This window comes from Rhinopithecus roxellana, chromosome 2 (genome assembly GCF_007565055.1).
Source record: "Rhinopithecus roxellana isolate Shanxi Qingling chromosome 2, ASM756505v1, whole genome shotgun sequence".
NCBI lineage: Eukaryota > Metazoa > Chordata > Mammalia > Primates > Cercopithecidae > Rhinopithecus > Rhinopithecus roxellana.
In genome coordinates, this window is record NC_044550.1 from 160939641 (window position 1) to 160960378 (window position 20738).

At 42.5% G+C, this 20738-nt stretch overlaps 1 protein-coding gene across 2 annotated transcripts in view; it reads left to right on the forward strand.

The window, feature by feature from the left end:
* Positions 1-200: 200 nt before the first annotated feature.
* TAPT1 (transmembrane anterior posterior transformation 1) overlaps positions 201-20738 on the forward strand; it is a 76784-nt gene continuing 56246 nt past the window's right edge. The window contains exons 1-2 of one of the 2 annotated variants that reach the window (XR_747394.2): positions 201-2743; positions 15435-15565. Coding sequence is in view for 1 of the 2 variants with exons in the window: in XM_010358134.2 (XP_010356436.2) it covers positions 1912-2743; positions 15435-15565 (963 nt within the window). In the remaining variant the exon portion in view is untranslated. The remainder of the gene's footprint in view (positions 2744-15434; positions 15566-20738) is intronic. The other variant, XM_010358134.2, reaches the window with a different exon arrangement.

A 20738-nucleotide genomic window follows, 5' to 3' on the forward strand; every position in this document is an offset into this window, starting at 1 on the left:
TCAACACCCATACAAGGGAAGAATACCGTTAACTGAAAAAAGTATTTTTACTAATGGCTGTTTCTAAAATGCTTTTTTGTATGTTGACTTCAATATAGGTTTGAAATTGTGCAGTTTCACATGTCAGATATAATAAAGCAGCTTCAGTGAAAAGATTCAACCGAAGAGAAGCTACAAGACCCTCAACTTGCCCACATTCGCATTCCCACATTTCCAATTTGCTCCTCCTGCTTCAGTCAGTACCTAGCCTTGGCATAGCTGCTTCCTCTTTTTTTTTTTGGCACGGCTGTTTCCTGCTCTTCTCTCTTTTTTTGAGACAGAGTCTCACTCTGTCGCCCGGGCTGAAGTCCAGTGACGCGATCTCGGTGCGGTTCACTGCAACCTCCGCCTCCTGGATTCAAGCGATTCTCCTGCCTCAGCCTCCCGAGTAGCTGGGAATACAGGCGGGCAGGCGCCCACCGTATGCCCGGCTAATTATTTGTATTTTTAGTAGAGACGGGGTTTCACTATGTTGGCCAGGCTGGTCTCGATCTCCTGACCTCGTGAATTGCCCGCTTCGGCTTCCCAAAGTGCTGGGATTACAGGTGTGAGCCACCGTGCCAGGACCTCTCTCTTCTATTTAAAAGGATAGGCACACAGCCTTTGGAACCGAATGTCTTTCCTCAGGCCTCATAATAGAAAATGAAGAAAGTCCATTCTGTCAACTGGCTGCCTTAGGAAACAGAATTTGGGATTCTTACCCTTCCAGCTCCTGTCGAGTCAAAGGCAAAGGCAATAACCCAAAAAATGTGGTGAGACAGTAAATGGAAACTGACATAAACATAGCGATAAAAGCCTACTTCCCTCTTTGCAATCACTACATAATGGAATGGGTATGATTTTACACCATAAAAGATCAGAGAATAATAGAATTTGGGCTGAATAAAGCTTAGAAAGAAGCCACAACATTTTCCATACCTTTTGATTTTCAAAACGATTTTTAAGATTTGTCGAGAATATTTGTTTTCAATTGTTTCAGTGAGGCTCAGTTTTGACCACATGCAACGAAAATAGATAATTTCATAGAGGATCGTCACAGGATTGGCTTAGAGATGTAATCCTGTGAGCTGTCCCGTTTCATAAAGTATAATCTTCCGACGCCTGCACCGAATGTTCCTCCTTTCAACGAGGCTGGGCCAGGTTGGGCTCCCAGCTGCTGGGGCATTTTTAGTCCATCTTGGGCTCTCACCTCTGCCTCTTGTTCAGCTGTCAGAACGCCAGGCGGCTGTGCAGCCCAAAGCAGCCCACTCCGTTTTAAACTTGCTCAGTTTGCAATCAGGTAACCCGCTACTGACAACAGAACCCTCAAGGTCCGTTTATATGCGGTTCTCAAGTTTAGGTCTGGGGAAGTTTCCAGGAAGCTTAGTGTTCGGGGAGGAATTCGTTTTGCTTTTGCTAATCAAAGAGACACAAAAGCACAGCTGAGACCCGAAGCTGGCACACGGGAAATCGCGGTACCACTGTCCCCTCACGAAAGCGCGCAACAATCACTTGCGGAGCGGGTAAAAGGTCCCCACCTTCCCCGAGCCTGGGGCACCTGCGCTCCCACGGCCCCAGCTGGTGGTGGTCTTGACACCACGCTCGGTACGGGGTCACACGCCAGAGCTGAAAAGGGGAGGTCCAACACCAAGTAAAGCGACAGAGTAAGGACACAGTGGTGGGCAAGGGCTGTCTGCTAACCCCAGTCCCTAAAGACGGTGTGGAAAGTCCGTCCCCGCGCCAACCCTTGAAGCGCTCTGCTAGTCCGGCCGCGGCCCCTCCCCTGCGCGCGCCCACCTGTTGTGAAGCTCCCCAAGCTCCTTCTAGCCCAAGTGCTTTGGGAACTGCCAAAAGACACGCAGAGGCCAGGGAATGTGACAGGCAAGCATAAATATGCAGAAGAGATGGAACCAAAATAGCGGGCACGCAGGGCCGGAGCTCGCGGGGATCGGGGATCTGGAGTCGGGCCCTCGCCGCCGCGGCCGCGCCCGCGCCAGCGGTGCCAAGACCTGGCAGGCGGCGCCGGCGCACTCCGGGCACCGAGTCTGCAAAAGGGGCCCTGAGCGGGCGGCCGGACACCTCGCAGACTGCGGACAGCGGTCCGGGCGGCCGCCTCCCCGGGGCTCCACGGCCGACCCGCCGCCCGCCACTGCCATCCCCAGCTCGCTCCTGCCGGGTCCCCGACCCAAACCCCGAAGGCGCCGGCTCTGCGCGACCGCGCAGCCCGGCTGCATGGAGCCCGGCGCGGTGCCCCGGCCGGCCGAGCCAGCCACGGCGCGGGAAACCGCCGCTCGCCACAGTGAGGGCAAAAAGAAGATGGCGGCGGCTGTGGCAGCAACGGCAGCAGCGGCGGCCTCACACGCGTCACTGACGCCAATGGTGCGCGCCGGTCGGCGGGCCGCGGATGGCGGCGGGGGCCTGGGCTCCGGCGAGGGGCGGGTCGAGGCGGGGAGGGGGCCGGCCGGAGGCGGAGGCCGGGCCAGAGGCTGGAGAGAGGCGGCGGGTACAGTTTGTTGTGCTCGGAACATGGCGGGCGTTGGCGACGCGGCCGCCCCGGGAGAAGGCGGCGGTAGTGGCGTGGACGGTCCGCAGCGGGACGGCCGCGGCGAGGCGGAGCAGCCGGGCGGCAGCGGCGGACAGGGGCTCCCGCCGGCGCCTCAGCTTACTGAGACGCTAGGCTTCTACGAGAGCGACCGGCGGCGGGAGAGGCGCCGGGGCCGCACAGGTGAGGCGGACGGCGCTAGGCCGCGGCGGGCACCAAGGGGCGGGCTGGGCACCGAGGGCGGCGGGAGCGCCTTGGGACCCTGGTCCCCGAGCCCTGCGGCCGGCGCTGCCTCGGGGTGTCGCCCGTGCTGTGGGCGCGCGCGCTGCCGAGGCTCCGCGGCCGTTGACAGCTCCTCGGGCGGGTTCCGCGCGCACCGCCAAGGCTCCCGCGGCCGTGCCAGGCCAGGTGTGCGCTAGAAGGGGTCTGCGGCCGGGAAAGTTGTGTCCGGGTCCCTGCACCGCCCTCGGAAAGTCTTAGGTTGGCGGGCATCTCCACGTCTCGGAGCCAAAACGTGAGAAGCACACGGCTGATCTCTTAGTTATATTCATGCCAAGGTGACTTTTTTTGTTCTGTATTTTAAGTGAACTTGAACCATAGAGACCTGTTAACTTGCCCTCCAAATAGATTTTTCACAGACAGCTGACAGTGTGGTAGTGACCATGAAGTTCAGTAGTTTTGCCCAGCACAGAAATATGTAACACTCCATGAAATGTTGCATCCGAACTTTTCTTAAACTGAAACTTAAGCCAAAAAAATTGCTGGATGAGAAAATGTGTACTTATGAATGCTACATTCAGTGACCAGTTTTAAACGTATTGTTACAATGTTACAATTCCTATAAGATCTAGGTTTTTATTCTCATTAAAAAAATTTTTTTTAAACTTGCATTAGTATTCATATTGCAGTTGCAAATTAGTTTTAAATGAAAAAAGATTTTGAGATGGATGTCTTCTTGAATATAGAGTGAACCCAGCGTTTTAATTCCTCAAACTTTAAACAGCAACTGAACCATAACTCCATTAAATTTCTTCCAACTAAAAAATTATTTCTGTTGTCCAAAAGGGACTGTGTTAGCTGTTATTTCCTGCAGTTCATGCAAATAACTTTAAGTTGTGAGGCTGATTACATCATTGATTGTACTTGAGTATTGAAATTTTAAGAGTACTTAAGGGGCATAAAGTTGATCAGATGAGATTCTAGTTGATTTGCTGATTCCCAGAACTGGACATAGGTTCGATTTTGAAGCAGTCTATATGAAAATTACAGACTGTCTTGTTTGGTCTTTTTCAACTAACCACTTAAAAATTCTCAACCGTACTTTATTTGGTTTAGTTCTCAGTTAAACATTTGCTTTCAAGAGTATTTACTTTCTGAATTGGCAGGATCTAAGTAAGTCAAAATATCAAATCTCTCAACTGTGTGTTCACTTACTTAGACTTGAATATTAAAAGCACTCTTGTAAATAGAAATAGATGTAGCCAGGCTTCACTATACTTTCTTTAAAATATTTCTCAGTTGCAGGAAAGCCACCATTTTAAAAGCCCTTTTTTCTTGTTTGCATGGAGAGGAAATGAAGTTGTTTGAAGCCTGTTGATGAGCACAGATCTTGAGCTTGCAGTATCACTTCACACTTCTTCCCTGGCTTTTTCTGGGACTGAATACCTGGACTTCCATGGACTTCATTATTCCACGTATCCATTCTTCACCAACATGGTTCACCATGTTTAAGGCTGGATTTTTTTTAACCCGTAGTTGCAGGAAGTCATTATCAGGGAGATGCCTCCAGGTTTAGCTGTTGGGGTAGTCTTTGTTCTTTCCCCAGTTCCATTGATTTTGTGTGAGAAGATGTCAGTGGCCACTCCTGCTTTAACAAGTCACACTAGCCTTGGCAATCAGGATTTAGGTGAGAATTCCAAATTCCAGGAGTGTTTCAGCTGGAGCCACTGGCCAGTGTTCTCTCTGAGCCTCCACATGAGCCCTGCCTTCTTTTCCCCTGGTGTCCCTGCTCTGCTAAGTCACATAGCTCCTGCCACTGCTAGCACCCAGCCTGTAGCTCTGATAACCACATTTGTTAGAAGTTTCTCCACTAGAGACTGAATTATTTTAGTCCTTCTTCAGTGCCCAGGCTGCTGAGTCTAGTGCTGCCCTCTTCTCCTGCTCTGTAATCCTTCCTTCCCCTCCTTTTAAGAATTTTAAAAAACGATTCCATAGGAGCTGGCCTGGGTCAGAGGGCCTTTGAGTGGCAGCACCTAGAGTCATTTGGATAGCATTTCTCCCTGAATCAAACTAGTCCTCCAAGGCTAGATGCTTGGACTTAAGGTATTACTTGTCGATTTTTTATATTCTTGTGTGCCTCTGAGAGTCTAGCAGCCCTGCTCTTGAGCTGTAGATCCCCCTGCAAGTTAAGGCAGCCTTTGGCTTTTCTTTTTGAAAGTCATAATTTTAGTGTCTTGGTGGCTGAACCGTCAGTTCTAAAGTCCCCTTTATCATTTCTCACAAGGAATTTAGAGCTCCTACAGATGAGACATTTGTTGATCAGTCCCAACAGCCTAGAATTCCCTGAATGAATGTACATGTTAAGTACTTATCCAAACTCTTTCCATCTGAATAAAATAAATCAAAATGTGGTATCTGAGGTTCATTTTTTGTTTTATATCTCTCCTTGTTGATTTATATGTTTAGAAACTAGATATGTATGTTTGTATGAACAGCTATATATGCTATATATTGTATTATACATGTGTCTCCATTAAGTCTAAGCTTTCATTTCCTCATCACTTCGTTCTCAGAACTCCGTTCTGACTTATATTTAGCCTGGCAATAGTCTGAAGCATGTCTCAGATGTGAGTACTTACACCTTTTAACGTGGTTAGAATTGGGAATCCCACTCATCATTCCTATTTTTATTTGCTCTCTCAGAATGGTCATTGTGTATTCCCTTGTTGCATATGTGGTTACTGGCCTTAGACTCTGGATATGGTGGTTATCAAGAACTGCAGATTGATCTCTTCTGTATTTTCTTCCTGTCCTTAAAAATACTACCAACTTCTGTTGTTCCTTTTGACATAAAACCAAATAATCAATATTAGGTTTTTGTGCTTGTTCCCCACTCGATTCATCTGCAGAAGTCTTAGGCAGGAGAGTTTCTGTGTAGCCATATTTTTATTTAGGAATCTAAGTCCAGCAAATCAACTTTGGACTAAACATTAGGAAATCTGTGTTTTTGGCTTGGTTGAGTTGTTGAACTGCTTTGTAAACTCTGTTTGCTTAGACTGCTTGCCTAATCCATTTGGTTCTGTTTCATAATGCCACTACTAGATAGTTCAGTATCTGAGGCATCTAGGTTGGTTATAGTCACCGTGGAGACTTAACAGAATGCTTGGTGTAAATAAGGGTAGGTAGCACCTGTGAGGATGAAACATTACCTGTGTAATGCAGGTGTTGGAGATGGATGGGGATAGGTATTGCTTGTAAAACAAGAAAGCCTGAAGTCAAGTATAGGTGAACATATTGTTTCTACTGGTAACAGTGCCATGAACCCATTTCTTTTCTCCTTTAGTAGTGACTCCAGACTTCTAAAACTTCAACTTATTATGCATCTCTTTTGCCTCTCTCCTCTCTCTCTTTTTTTTTTTTTTTTGAGACGGAGTCTCGCTCTGTCGCCCGGGCTGGAGTGCAGTGGCCGGATCTCAGCTCACTGCAAGCTCCGCCTCCCGGGTTTACGCCATTCTCCTGCCTCAGCCTCCCGAGTAGCTGGGACTACAGGCGCCCGCCACCTCGCCCGGCTAGTTTTTGTATTTTTAGTAGAGACAGGGTTTCACCGTGTTAGCCAGGATGGTCTCGACCTCCTGACCTCGTGATCCGCCCGTCTCGGCCTCCCAAAGTGCTGGGATTACAGGCTTGAGCCACCGCGCCCGGCCCTCTCTCCTCTCTCTTTAACCATGGTTAGACCTCTTCTTGCTTCACATCTGTTAGAGATTGAGTAGAGGCAGGAAGAAAGACTGAAAACCCAGAAAAGTCAGCTGAATTTTTAGCAATACCCTCAAAAGATTTTGAGTGGAATGAAGGTTTTAACTTTTCATATTACCTATGTCCTATTCTTTGTATAATTGAAAATTTGTCAGTTTCTTCTTATAAATACATTTTTATTAAAATATGTTTTCATTTAACCAGTCTTCACCTATATCACATAGTTATCCCAGTGGCCCCAAACTTAACCTAATGGATGATTAAAGGGTGACTGATTCTAAAATTATGATCTTAGAGCCAATTAATTTGTTTACAAAGAAAAAGAAAAATAATTATAAAACCGGGAAATTACTTGGAGTAACCACAAACCAGATACAAAGTAACATTAGCTTCTTCTGACAAACTATTGCTTTACTTTTAAAATTGCTTTACTTAATTCGTATATATAGACCAAATGAACAATGAAAAGTTACTTATTTTGGTTTTTGATTAGTTCAGTGCCTTGGCTTTTTACAGTTTTTAACTTTAACCTAGTTTACTCTCTGAAATTCAATCCTAGCAACTCATTTGTACTCCAATTTGGGGACTACTTGCATAAAAGAAGTCTCTAGAAAGCATATATAGCATTGACTGTCAAATTAATGATATTCTATTCTCATTTGTAATCCTTTGCTTTACAACCTTATGACCTTGGAAAAAGTCACTCCTTTGTTTAGATCTGTTTTCCATCTATACATTTATAAATATTCTACTCTTTACTGCTCTAAATGAGACTATAAACATTTTTTCAAACATCTTAAAAACTTGAATATATTGTGTGAGATGGTTCTTTTACTTAATGTTTGACTTAGGAAGGCAGAATTGCTGTTGTATTATTGATTCCTAGAAAAGCTGATTACTAATTGGCCTTGTACAAGAGTGTGTCTCTGTTTAATAAGCTTATCTAATAGTTTAGTGTAACCTTAATAAAGTTTACTAAAGTTTTATGTTATTTAAGACTGTGGAGGTATGCATGTTTCATATTTTCCTAACAGTTAACCAGTATTACTTTCCAACTTTTTAAATGCTCAATGCTATTTTAAGAAAGATATATTTAGACATATTACTGAACATATAAATATATTTATGATTACTCATGACTTTTAATTAATACTTTTTAATCTTAGGTTCTTATTTCTAAAATAAGCTTTCTTAGAAGATAATTAAACAATGTGTTTTTTATTTTAGGGGTGAGGAAAAGGCAATTTATACTATGCTTTTTCTGAATTTAAGTTCTGGATCACAGAGCAATTCTGTGGTAGGAGACGACATCGTGTAAAAATATGCTGGAGGGGTTGGGGCAGTGGCTCACGCCTGTAATCCCAGCACTCTGGGAGCCTGAGGCGGGAGGATTGCCTGAGCTCAGTAGTTCGAGATCAGTCTGCGCAACACGGTGGAACCCTGTCTCTACTAAAATACAAAAAATTAGCCGGGCATGGAGGTGTGTGCCTGTAATCCCAGCTACTTGGAAGGCTAAGCCAGGAGAATTGCTGGAACCCAGGAGGCGGAGGTGGAGGTTGCAGTGAGATAAGTTCGCACCACTGCACTCCAGCCTAGGTGACAGGTGACAGAGCGAGACTCTGTCTCCAAAAAAAAATATATATATATATATATATATATATATGTATATGTATGTGTATATATATATGCTGGAGGAATTGATTGGGATTTATAATTGGTATGATTTTCCTCATATTACATATTCACAGTTGACGGCTGGGCACGGTGGCTCACACCTATAATCCTAGCACCTGGGGAGGCCAAGGCAGGTGGATTGCTTGAGCCTAGGAGTTCAAGACCAGCCTAGGCAACATAGTAAAACCCCATACCTATAAAAAATACAGAAGTTAGGTGGACATGGTAGCATGTGCCTGTAGTCCCAGCTGCTAGAGAGGCTGAGGTGGGAGGATCGCTTCAGCCCTGGAGGCAGAGGTTGCAGTGAGCCAAGATTGTGCCACTGCACTGCAGCCTGGGCAACAGAGTGAGACCCTGTCTCAAAAAAAAAAAAGAAAATTCACAGTTGACAAAACATAGTTCTCCTAATGTTGAAGCACTTGTTTATGTTATAATTAAATAGTAAAAGTTTGTTTGTTTGTTTGTTTTGAGACAGAGTCTCACTCTGTCGCCAGACTGGAGTGCCTTGACGTCTTGGCGCCTTGGCTCACTGCACCCTCCGCCTCCTGGGTTCAAGCAATTTTCCTACCTCAGCCTCCCTAGTAGCTGGGACTGCAGGCACACACCACCATGCTCAGCTAATTTTGGTATTTTTGATAGAGACAGGATTTCATCATGTTGGCCAGGATGGTCTCCATCTCTTGATATCAGGATCCACCCGCCTCGGCTTCCCAAAAGTATCTACTTTTAAAAGACTTTTACTGAATGATATTTCTTCCTGGTAAGATTGGGATAAATGAACTAAAATTAATTGACATCTTGAAAACTGAAATCAGTGTTCAGGAAGTAAATATTTGGATTATTGGAAAAATACTCTTAAAACATAAAGGTAGATGTTTAGCATAACAAATGAGAGTGACTGTTTTGCTTAGACGGAATGAAATACCACGAAAGTCTGACAGAAGTTAAGATGTACTTAGCTATCAGAGTTCTTGGTGATACCCATAGGTAAAGAACAGTGGCTTTGCTAAATTATTAACCAGGCAACTATAGCCAAAATTATAGGACAGGTAAGTTCAGATGGGTCTATAGAATTCTAGAGAGCAATGTTTAGCAAAATAAAAACAAGCAAAACACTGAAACGCAGGTGTAACTCGGCACTGGGGATTGAGTGGCGCGCTGGGAAATGCAGCCTTCTCCAGGGAAAGGTGGGAGTGGTCCTGGTGGAGCAGAAGCAGCAAGGCTAACTCCATGGCTCCGGCAATGAGGCAGTGCACCCTCCTACCTCCTTCACCATGAATCACAGCCAAATTATAATTGTCAGAGAGATGGTTGATCATTTTGATATAGGCAAGAGAGTACGCTGGACTAGGTGCTATTCCCAGTTTGTCGCTTAGCTTTTCAATGACTTTGTACTCAACTTCTGTGAACCTCAGTTTTTTCATAATATGAAAATGGACAAAATATGGACAGCATTAATTGCTCTCTTTAGCTCTCATGATTGCTGCAAGAATTGTATGAAGTAATGTATGCAAGACCTTTGTAAACTGCCTCATACTGTAAAGTAGAAGGATTCTGATCCCTAAAATATAGCCACTGACTCAGGAGTAGATGAGAAGGAGGTAAGACAAAGCTTTCAAGATATTTAACCTTATGAAACTTTGTTGTTGTGGTTAGTATTTCTTTAATGTATCATTTAAAACCATTCCCCAGCCCATTAGCATCGCGCTAATTATACACAAAGATTACCCCTACATTCAGAACTCACCAGCAGGGCTGGACTTCAAGAATATAGGGATACATGGGGCCTGCTCTCAGAAAGTTTGTGGTCTTGTAAGGGAGCAACTAGTAAAGAGTGTAGCTTCACAGAAGTCAGCCCAGGGTGCAGTGGGAGCACAGATAAAGAGGAGGGACAGAGGGCTCCTGATTTTCCAGAAGTAACGCAGTGGCCTGTTTACAGAAGCACTTGAGGCAATAATAGGAAAAGCTGTCTAATGGTGAAAAACACACACTCTAGCCATAGACTTCTTGACTTTGAGTTCTGGCTTTTCTGCTTGCTTCTTGTGTGACCTTGGAGATCTCCTTAGCCTCTCTGGGCCTTGGTTTCTTCATCTACAAAATGAGCATAACAGTAGAACCTGTTTCATAGTTGTGAGAGCTGTACACTCAAAATAGGTTATGTTTTTATTTGACTTTTTATATTCTCCATTGTAGAATCTAAACTAGTGTTTATAATTAAAATTCTTGGATATCTAGAGGTGGAATCTGGACACAGCATTGTTTTGTACTTGTAATTAAAACACTCGGTATTTATGTTGTATGATAACTTGTTTACAGAAAATTACTTAGGTTATATACGTTGTTAAATATACTTATTTGTCATTTTACCTTTTAACGATAGAGCTAGGATTGCAGAAATAAACATTAGATAACCACCAAACCAGAATTGATTAATACTACAGTACTTGTGAAGTTAATAGGAAGTAGTTGAAGATAGTGCGTCATGCTTTGCAGTTTTTATATACTTTCATACAAGTACTCTCTTAGTCCTTTGATGATTCTTTGGATAAGGCAAACAGTTGACAGGTATTAAAAAAAACTCCTCTAAGCTTCCATTTTCTCTTCGGTGAAATTGACATCTGTCACTGGAGTAGGGTCACAGGACTAATGTTTAAGACAGCTGGTACCAGGACTCCCTTTCTCTGATTGCTAATCCCATGCTCTTCTATAGATCGTAACCCAACTCTCATTATGGTCAAAGCTGTCATCCCCAGTCACCAGAGAAAACACCATTGTGGAGAATAATTTTCCAAATAAACCTTTTTTTTTTTTTTGAGATGGAGTTTCACTCTTGTTGTCCAGGCTGGAGTACAGTGGCATGATCTCGGCTCACTGCAACCTCCGCCTCTGGGGTTCAAGCGATTCACCTGCCTCAGCCTCCCAAGTAGCTGGGATTACAGGCGCCTGCCACCAAGCTTGGCTAATTTTTTGTATTTTTAGTAGAGACGGGGTTTCGCCATTTTGGACAAGCTGGTCTCAAATTCCTGACCTCAGGCGATCCTCCCACCTCAGCCTCCCAGAGTGCTGGGATTACAGGCGTGAGCCACTGCACCCAGCCCCAAATAAACCTTTTTATTTAATTTGCTTTTTAAAATTGTAAATGATTGTGCAGTAATTTGTTTCTGTATCTCTTTAACGCAGATGGCATTCTTGGGCGCTGCCTAACTTTTTTCCTTGCACTTAGTGTGGACAATGAGAATCTCTTCATTCCCAAACCCAGGGCACTCACTGACTGTGACTGCATCATGGTACCCTGTTCCCTCAGGGGGGTTGAGGTTCAGGTACCCGTTGGGTTACCTTTACAGTCTGTTAGCTTCACAGACAGAGTAGAGGCTCCTGTATCCTCAGCAGCTGCTACATTGAATGAAGCTTTTCACTCCTTCCCTGCTGACTCCTCGAGTCTCCGAATAATTCTGTCACAATCGCAAGTTCTTTTCTCAAGTATCTGGTGTGCTTTTCTTTTGCCACTTCTGATTTTTGTTTTATATTGGTACATTGTTATTTGTTAGGCAATTCCATTACTAGTGAACATTTTGATGAATTCCACTTTTGTATTCATATAGATCATCTTTCAATAGAGCAATTCAGCAGTAAAGAAAAATGGGAAAATGCCAGAAATTATCATATCAGAAGGGACAGATCACCCACATGAAAGTTTAGCCCAGTTTGCTGTTCACATTACTCCCTCAATTCTGTGTCAATTCTGTTCTTTGCTGCCTGCCTCCTAAAGAGACTAATTTGGCCACTCCATTTTATGTCTGTAATTCTTTCTTTTCTTAGTCACTTCCCTTTCCATTTTGTTTTTAGCTTTTCACTGTCTGATTCTGTTTTTGTTCTCTGTGATTTTTCTTCTTCTCCTCTGACCCATATATTGTTTTAGCAAACATTTGTTGAGTACCTGTTATGTGCTAGGTCCCAGTGATGCAAAGGTGAATGAGAAAACCAGATAAGAAAATGAATGTAGCATGCTGCAGAAAATCATAGGTAGGCACAGGTACTGTGGAAGCCAAGTAGGGGAAAGGACAGACTCTGCCTGAGAAACTTAGGGAAGTCTTCACAGAGAAGGTACCGTTTGGGCATGTTCACTCCTGGAAAATTGGTAGGGAATTCTCAGACCAAGGAGCAGTGTGAACCCATTGACATGTTTGGGAGAAATGAAAAGTGGTATAAAAAGAAAATTGTGACCTAGAAATTCAGGGGAGGCAGGTGTGAAGCATGACTGAAGAGATGGCCTGTGGCCAGTGATAGAGGATCTGGGATGGCCCACACTGAGGAGGCAGGACTTTATTCTGGAAGTAATGAAGAATCACTGAAGGGTTTCAGCAGAACCATATCTGATCTGTGTGAGCTGCTGACTGGCTGCCAGGTGGAGTTAGCATTGAAGGGAGGAAAGATGGGAAGAATGGTACTCAATCAAGAAGCTTTTGCACTAACCTGGAGAGAGATGGGGAGGACTAAACTAGGGTGGAGTATAGGAAAAAGGGGAAAAAGTTAATGTTTTAAAGAAAGAATTGGTAGGCCTTGGTAAGAAGAGAAGGGATTATCAAGATTGGCCCTGGGCTTCTAGTGCAGCAACTATGTCACGGGTAAAGCCAGGAACTAAAGTCAGGACTCCAGGAAAGGTGCAGAGTCAGTGGGCAAGATACTGGTTTCGTTTTGCAGGTGATTTCGGTATCTATGGGATATCCAGGTAGAGGAGGCTGTTGGAAATATGACAATAGCCAGAGCTGAAGATGTGATGACTTTAGGATTTTGATGATGGTTTTAATTTTAGTTAGGAATCTATAGGAAACAAAACATGTATAGGAAACAAAGTAGGTATAGGGAATAAATACAAGAAAGAATGATGAGGACATATTGGAGAATGCTAGCATTAAAGGATGGCTGACATTTTACTGTAGTGAATAGAGCACTGAACCAGCAAACACTTAAGGATCAGGTAGAGGAAGAAGGGCTACCAAAGAGACTTAGATGAAGAAAATTAGCCATTCAAGAGAGAAGAGCACCAATGAATCAGATTTAGGTGGCACGGAGGGATGGGGAAGCTGCAGGGTTGGCTGCTGTCCGTAGAGTGTGGTGAAGTGGCCTCTGGAGTTCAAAGTTCAGAGTTCACTAAGGTCAGTGAAAAATTATGTATGTGGAATCTCCTCTGCTTTCTGAAAGTCCTGTTGCTTCTCGTTTTTTACATGAAAGAACTGGTGTTTGTAGATACTAATCAAAACATACTCTTTTACCTGATTGGAAAACTGACTGAACTGAGTATGATTTGTTTATCTTTCATTAGTCTTGGCTGCTTTTGTTTGCAACTCAAAAGGCTTTCTTTTTCTCACCTTGAAAGAGCAGATCTTGTTCTGGTTCTAGCCAGTGTAGAACATATTAAAAGTTCCTAACCAGAAGTTCTACTCTACGTGGATTTGGTTAGACTAAGTCCTTTAAATCCAAACATCTGTTAATATATACAGTTCACATATTGTGTACACTTAACCAACATGACTTCAACTGTAAATGTACTCTTCATGGTAACACTGACTCCCCAAAAAGATTATGACTCTGATATTTAAAGAAGCGTGTGTGTGTATGTGTGTACGTACACATATATATGGAATAAACCCTAACATAAGCAAGCCACTTGACATAATACTCAAAGAACTAGCAATCCGTTTTAATGCTGGACAAGGTAAGCTGTTGTAGACCTGTTGTTTAGAACCATAGTCAAGATGGCTTCTTAAGTCTTTACAAGGGCTTTTAAGGATGCAGATATATATATATATAATTTTTTTTTGAGACACAGTCCTGCTGTGTCACCTACGCTGGAGTACAGTGGTGTGATATCGGCTTACTGCAACCTCCGCCTCCTGGGTTCAAGCAATTCTCCTGCCTCAGGCTCCCAAGTAGCTGGGACTACAGGTGCCTCGCCAGCACGTCCAGCTAATTTTTTTTGTACTTTTAGTAGAGACAGGTTTCACTATGTTGGCCAGGCTGGTCTTGAACTCCTGACCTTGTGATCCTCCCGCCTCGGCCTCCCAAAGTGTTGGGATTACAAGCATGAGCCACCATGCCCAGCCAAGGATTTTTTTTTTACTATAAACTCTTTCCGCCTCACAAGTAGGCTTTAGATCATAGTACTCCTAGAAGGTGCAACTCCTTAAGTAGATCTGCATAAATGAAATCAACCTTCCTCCCTTGTCATTTTTTGGAGGGAACATTAAGACCACATTTGGTAAAAAGGACCACAAGGCCAGCTCAGAGCGAAGAGAACAGTGGACAGTTGGAAACCTTTTGGTAACCTGCGTTCTGGAAGAGAGTTTACCTCCTGCAGAGTAAAAGTAGAAGTGGGAAGGTGTAGATGAAGTAAGGAGTGCTGAGGGTCATTGAGGGGATGGGCTGTCAGGGAAGTGTAATGCACTGAGAAGAGGTGGGGTCGAGCATCTAGAGCCTTCACTTCTCACCTCAAGCTTCCAGTTGTAGTGAGTGGAAAGTATATAAATAATTTCCTTTGACCTTGTTTTCCTCATCTGAGATGAGATGACTATGGAGTAATTTGCTTTAGAGGAACAGAGGAAAAACATGGGTGAATGGAAAGATCCAAGGAAGGGGAAGTTTTTCTGATCTGGTTGAGGTTGCACTTTGCGTAACTATTGTGAGTGTCATGTTGGTAAGTCTTCATGCAGGAAAATGACATTATTTAGACATTTGTGCAGGATTTCTGAGGCTGAACTAAGAAGGGAGCTGGGGCACTGGTATCCATGTAGTTCACCCAGGATGGTTCTTGGACTAAAGTGGTGCCCGTTGTGTGACTTGGCTCCCTTTTGACTCTATATATTGCTCTGTTTTATATATTCTTGACAGCTACTGATTTTCCCTCCATCTCTGTCAGTCCGAGTACTGTATCACCCGTAAGAACCAAGACTGAGCTCTTGAAAAATACTTTCTTGACTATTCTAGCCCTTAGTAATGATTCCCTTAGATATTCCTGTGGCATTTTCAGTTTATACCACACAGAAGAATACTTTTCTCAAAAATACTTGCTGATTGTTGTGTGTAGTTGTTCGGTTCTAGACATAGAATTATAGATAACATTTATTTTGGTCCCTTTGTTTTATATGTGTATTACCTATGGCCCCAGCTAGCATGGAAGTTCCTTGATAAATACTGTTCTTTTTGTTTTCTGTCATTTTCTTTTCTGTAGAGCTTTCATTGTTGAGGTTCCTCAGTGCTGAACTAACAAGAGGGTACTTCCTTGAACATAATGAGGCCAAGTATACAGAAAGAAGAGAAAGAGTATACACTTGTTTGCGAATACCAAGAGAATTGGAAAAGGTACTATTTTTTCTTCATTACCAGACATCATGTTGAAAGTTATGTCAAAGTATTTCATTATGAAAAAAAAAATGGTGAACAGCTAGAGTTGAGTTTTTTAAATAATTGAAATAATGTTATTGGGGGAGTAAAAAAATCCTTATAGAAAGAAGCTTTAAAGTTACATTTTTCCATGTAAGACCCAATGATATTAATAGATCTATCAAAATCTGAACTTTTCTGCCTATCATTATCATTGTGTGCTACATCAAAATAACTTTTGTAAGGAATTAATCTCTACTTCTGTACCCTTTTAGTTTCCTTCAGTTCTGTTTTGCTAGAAACAGGTTTTTTTTCCCCCATTCAGCTTAATAAATTATTTAATTTCAGCCTTTTTAAAGGTTTCAGTTTCTCAGAAAGCCCACATGTTTATAAACATGCAGGACAGTCTCTTCAAAGAACAAGATGGTTTGTTTTATCTTTGTCACAGGAAGCATCACATTACAGGGTGAGTGTAGTAACAGCAGCACTACATCTTCATGTGTCTTATTCCTTGTCTGTGCCTTATCCTATCAAGACCAGTAAAATAGGATGGGAAAGCAGCCCCTTCTCCCCTAGGTGATGCTAGAGTTGGTGAGTCTAAGCAATTCCAAAATTGCTTACTAAAAGAAAAGAAATAATTAAGCTTCAGCTATATTGAAACATGTTTTCATACTTTTATGGTAACATAAATCTTGTAATAGTCCAGTCATCTTCTTGGAATCATACTTTCTGTTGGAGTGGCTATCAGAAGAGTTTGGTTGGCTCGATTTATTGGTACATTGTAATAACAAGAGGTACTACAGGCAATGAGGAGTAAGGACCCAGCTGGTTTGGCTGATGTTCTATTTCTGACAGTCTATCAGTTTAATAGAAGAAAAAGAGCCAAATGTAGAGTGACAATTTCAGAAATGTTGCTTTACATAGGTTCTTGGTGAAGCATCACTTGCTGAAGTTTTAGGGAGTTCTGTATTAGGATGGGATTTAGAGAGCTGGTGAGCAAGCAAAGATTAGAGAACAAATATGGCAGTGGTTTGATTGGCTTTAGCGAGGATCATTAAATATGCTTAACTATTACTGTATTCCTACATTTCTAGAGGACTAGGGTTCCGTGGAGGAGCCTGAGGGACTGATAGATAAGGAGCGAGGAGGAGTGGGCAGGGCTATCCGCAGCACTCCTCTCCAGCGCAGCAACAGCTCTGTCTTACATATTGGGATTTAACGAAGATTCTGTTTGGAGAAAGGAGTGGGGTAGGCGTATGTTTCTTTTACTTGGAAAAAAATACAAGATTAAACCAGTTCTTGTGTCTTAAAAAGACTGTTAGCTTGCTTTTCGGATTTCTTCCAGCAATAAGCCGTGAGATGGAAGTGTGAGGACACAGTGCAGGGGAAGTGGGACAGCCTGCCAAGGCCTGTATTTGGACAGGACGGTGCCAGCCACTGTCAGCTTTTGCCCACCTGGCCTCAGCCCTGTACGGGGGAATTTGTTGCCTGTCTGTCTGAGTAATTATGAACTCCCATTTTTCTCTGGGGAGTTCTCTGAACTCCCATAAATCTCTGCAGAGGGATTTAAATCTGCAACTCCCACCAAACTTTATGAGCACAACCAGGGGACTGCTTCAAAGTGGGTTGGTGTCTGTCTGACCCCTTTTATTACCCCTTCTGTGGCAAAACTAATGAGCAGTGGCAGCATCCACTCCTGATTCTGTTACCTCAGCAGAGACAGGCTCGTTTCACGCTTCCTTCTTTCCTTCTCTTAAGGCAACTGAAATAACAAGCAATGTTTTGGGGTAGATTTCTCACAGAAACTTATAAGCATTTCACGTTTGTAATTATGAGTATAAATTGTCTTCTGGAGAAAATAGCCTTATACTTATGTCTTGATGAGACTAAAGTATAAACCAGTGATTTTAAATTGTGGTCCACTGTAGAACCACTAATGAATCAAGTAATCAGTGTAAGTTGCCATCAGAATTTTTTTTTTTTTTTAAGAAAATAGAAGAATTATCAGAGAACATTGCCTATGCTAAGAGTAAGTATCGTTTCATGAAACTTTGGTTCCATTTGTATGAATGTAAATGTATAATGTCAGAAAAGTTGCATTAACACTGCTAATACACAACTGTCATAATTTCCTAATGATTTTTGTTTTCCCTGAAAGAAGCTTTAGGCCTGTTTGGGAAAATTTGATGTAGACTCTTAGAACAGTACTTAAGAAGCTTTGTAGCCTAAATGTACAAAAGAACGTCATGGTTTTCTGTTTGGAGCATTTTTTCTTAACTTCTAAAACCAAGCGGGATGTAAAGGAAAGCAAATTTAGGTTTCAGTTTGATTCCAGGCTTAAATATCTCTCATAACCACATGAATTCACTCTGATATCTTTAAGGCCTTTATTTTTTATAAGTAGGATTTCACTTGAAGTTTTTATTATGAGTTGAGAGCCTATCTAGACATGCAAGATAACCTAAATTACTTTTTATTGGCTTTTCTTGTTTACATTGTCTATTCTAATATATAATACCTTACTCATTTTTTTCTTGTTTTCGATGAATGCTATGATATTTTCACCTAACCTTTTCAAGAAGAGAAAGTTGAAAATTAAAGAGCACTTTGCTTCTACAAAGGTTGTAAACACCATAACACATGTAATTAATTTTTGTATTTTAAGATAAAGAGAAAAGTCAACTTAATATCTCTTGTCAAACCTGTTTACTAATGTAAAAAAAAAAAATCCTCCAATTTTTGTATTATATTGTCATTGGATAAATACCTTATACTTGACATTTAGTAAAAATGAATTACTTATATATTTTAAATAGTATCTCCAATTGTTAGCACATGATTTTCACTCTTAAACTTCTTATTTTAATGTAGGGGTAAGTAATTTTGGAGTGCTTTATTGGCTTTGGGAGACATCTCTTCCACCATAAATGTCCTCCCCTGACCCGACAACCCCTTGGGTTCTATATACCAGATCTTCTGCTATTTATGTAGTCCACTTTGGGAACTTTATTATTCTTTTTTATACAACCAAGGAGATTAAACTATACTTTCTGTGCATTCTAAGTTGAGAGGCAAGATAGCGAAGTGTTTAAGGGGATCATCTCTAAAGCTGGACTGCCTAACTCTGAATCTTGGCTTCACAATTGATTAGCTGTGAGTCCTTGAGCAGCAATTCACTTTCTGTGCCTAAGTTGTCTCATCTATATCTATCTATCTATCTATCTATCTATCTATCTATCTATCTATCTGTATATATATATATATATTTTTTTTTTGAGACGGAGTCTCGCTCTGTCGCCCAGGCTGGAGTGCAGTGGCCGGATCTCAGCTCACTGCAAGCTCCGCCTCCTGGGTTCATGCTATTCTCCTGCCTCAGCCTCCCGAGTAGCTGGGACTACAGGTGCCCGCCACCTCGCCCGGCTAATTTTTTGTATTTTTTAGTAGAGACAGGGTTTCATCATGTTAGCCAGGATGGTCTCGACCTCCTGACCTCGTGATCTGCCCGTCTCGGCCTCCCAAAGTGCTGGGATTACAGGCTTGAGCCACCGCGCCCGGCCTCATCTATATATTAATTATATGGTAAGCGTGTAAAGTTTTTCACAACCTTCACATCAGCCACTCAGGGGAATGCACTACTCTGCTAGAGTGAGAGGAATTTAAAGGTTTCTTGTTCCCGATTACATTTCTGGTGGGTGTAATATTTTTCTTTGCAGTAGGGATAGCTTTCGTCTTTGGGATGTGCTCAGCAGGAGGTGATTGGGAGAGGTGTGGTTTTTAGGATTTCCCTGGGTCCCAGTTTTATCTCACATTATACTTTTAATATCCCTGCTTTGCTTGCCACTAAACTTGACTTTGCTAACCCTGCAAGGGGCATGATTTTCTGACTCTTGGCCCTCTTGGGTTGCTGACCATAGGCAGAAAAAAATATCTAGGGAAAGCTGTCTTTTTTCCTCTTTCCTTTTACCCAGGCTGTCTGGGAGTAAAGCTGATCTCTTTCATGAAGGACATAACCAATGGCCATGAGAGATGATAACACACCTTACCATTTTCTGCCAAGCCCTATAGAGTCTGGCCTCAGTAGGCACATGCATGAAACCTACAATTATAACAGAAATAGGGTGCTTTAACCAGAGGCTTGGTGAAATTGGGGGCAGGGAGCATCAGTTTCCTAAAGAGGAAATTCATGGTGAGTGATTTCTCACTGTCCCACACCCCACCTTGACTTAGACACTTACATCCCACCACTTGTATCTGTTTCTGTATGAATAATAAATAATGTTTGTTATGTAAGAATTAGGTGCTAGGTACTGTCCTAGGCACTTTACATGTGTTTGTGTTCAGTCCCTTCAACAGCCTTACAAGATATATATACATACTATTAAAGCTCCAATTCCTTTGCCCATCCCACTGTGGCAGTTCTACATTGACTTCCAGACAGATCTCTCCTTCCACCATTGTTTGGTAGAGGTGTGTGCTAGTAGCGTATGCTCTCCATTTAGGTCCCCTAGGAACAGTTTACCAAGCATCAGATCAAGCTTGTCTCTTATCTAAGGACTAATTTTGTCATCTTTGTGAATCTAAAGCTACAGTAAATAGTAAAGAAATACACATTATAGGATCTTCTAAAATTCCCAGGTATGTTTAAATTCTAATTTAGAAAGGTAAAGATGACTTACACACTTAATTATTAATTTGCTGCATCTGTGTTTTGAGTACTTTCTATGTTCCAAGAAGGCACTTTTGTGATGCAGAATACAGAGATAAACAAGACTCACACCTAGCTTAGGAGATATCAGATCCATAAGTTATTATGGTACAGGATACAAAGTGACAAGTGCTTTTAAATAGTATAAATAAAATGTGAAGAATTTAGAAAAGGGTAAGCGTGCTTAAACAACAGGCTTGGGATGAGGATCCAGGAAGGAAAAAGAGGGAGATTTTGTTGTATAGGCTTTGCAGGATGGGATGGGTATGCTAGGAAGATCCAGAGGTGGAAAATTGTTAGGTGTGGGCGGGAAACCACTGACACATGCTGGCCAACCTAGGCAATGTGGCAAAACGCTGTCTCTACAAAAAATAGCCAGGAGTGGTAGCACGCACCTGTAGTCCTAGCTACTTGAGAGACTGAGGCAGAAGGATCGCTTGAGCCCCA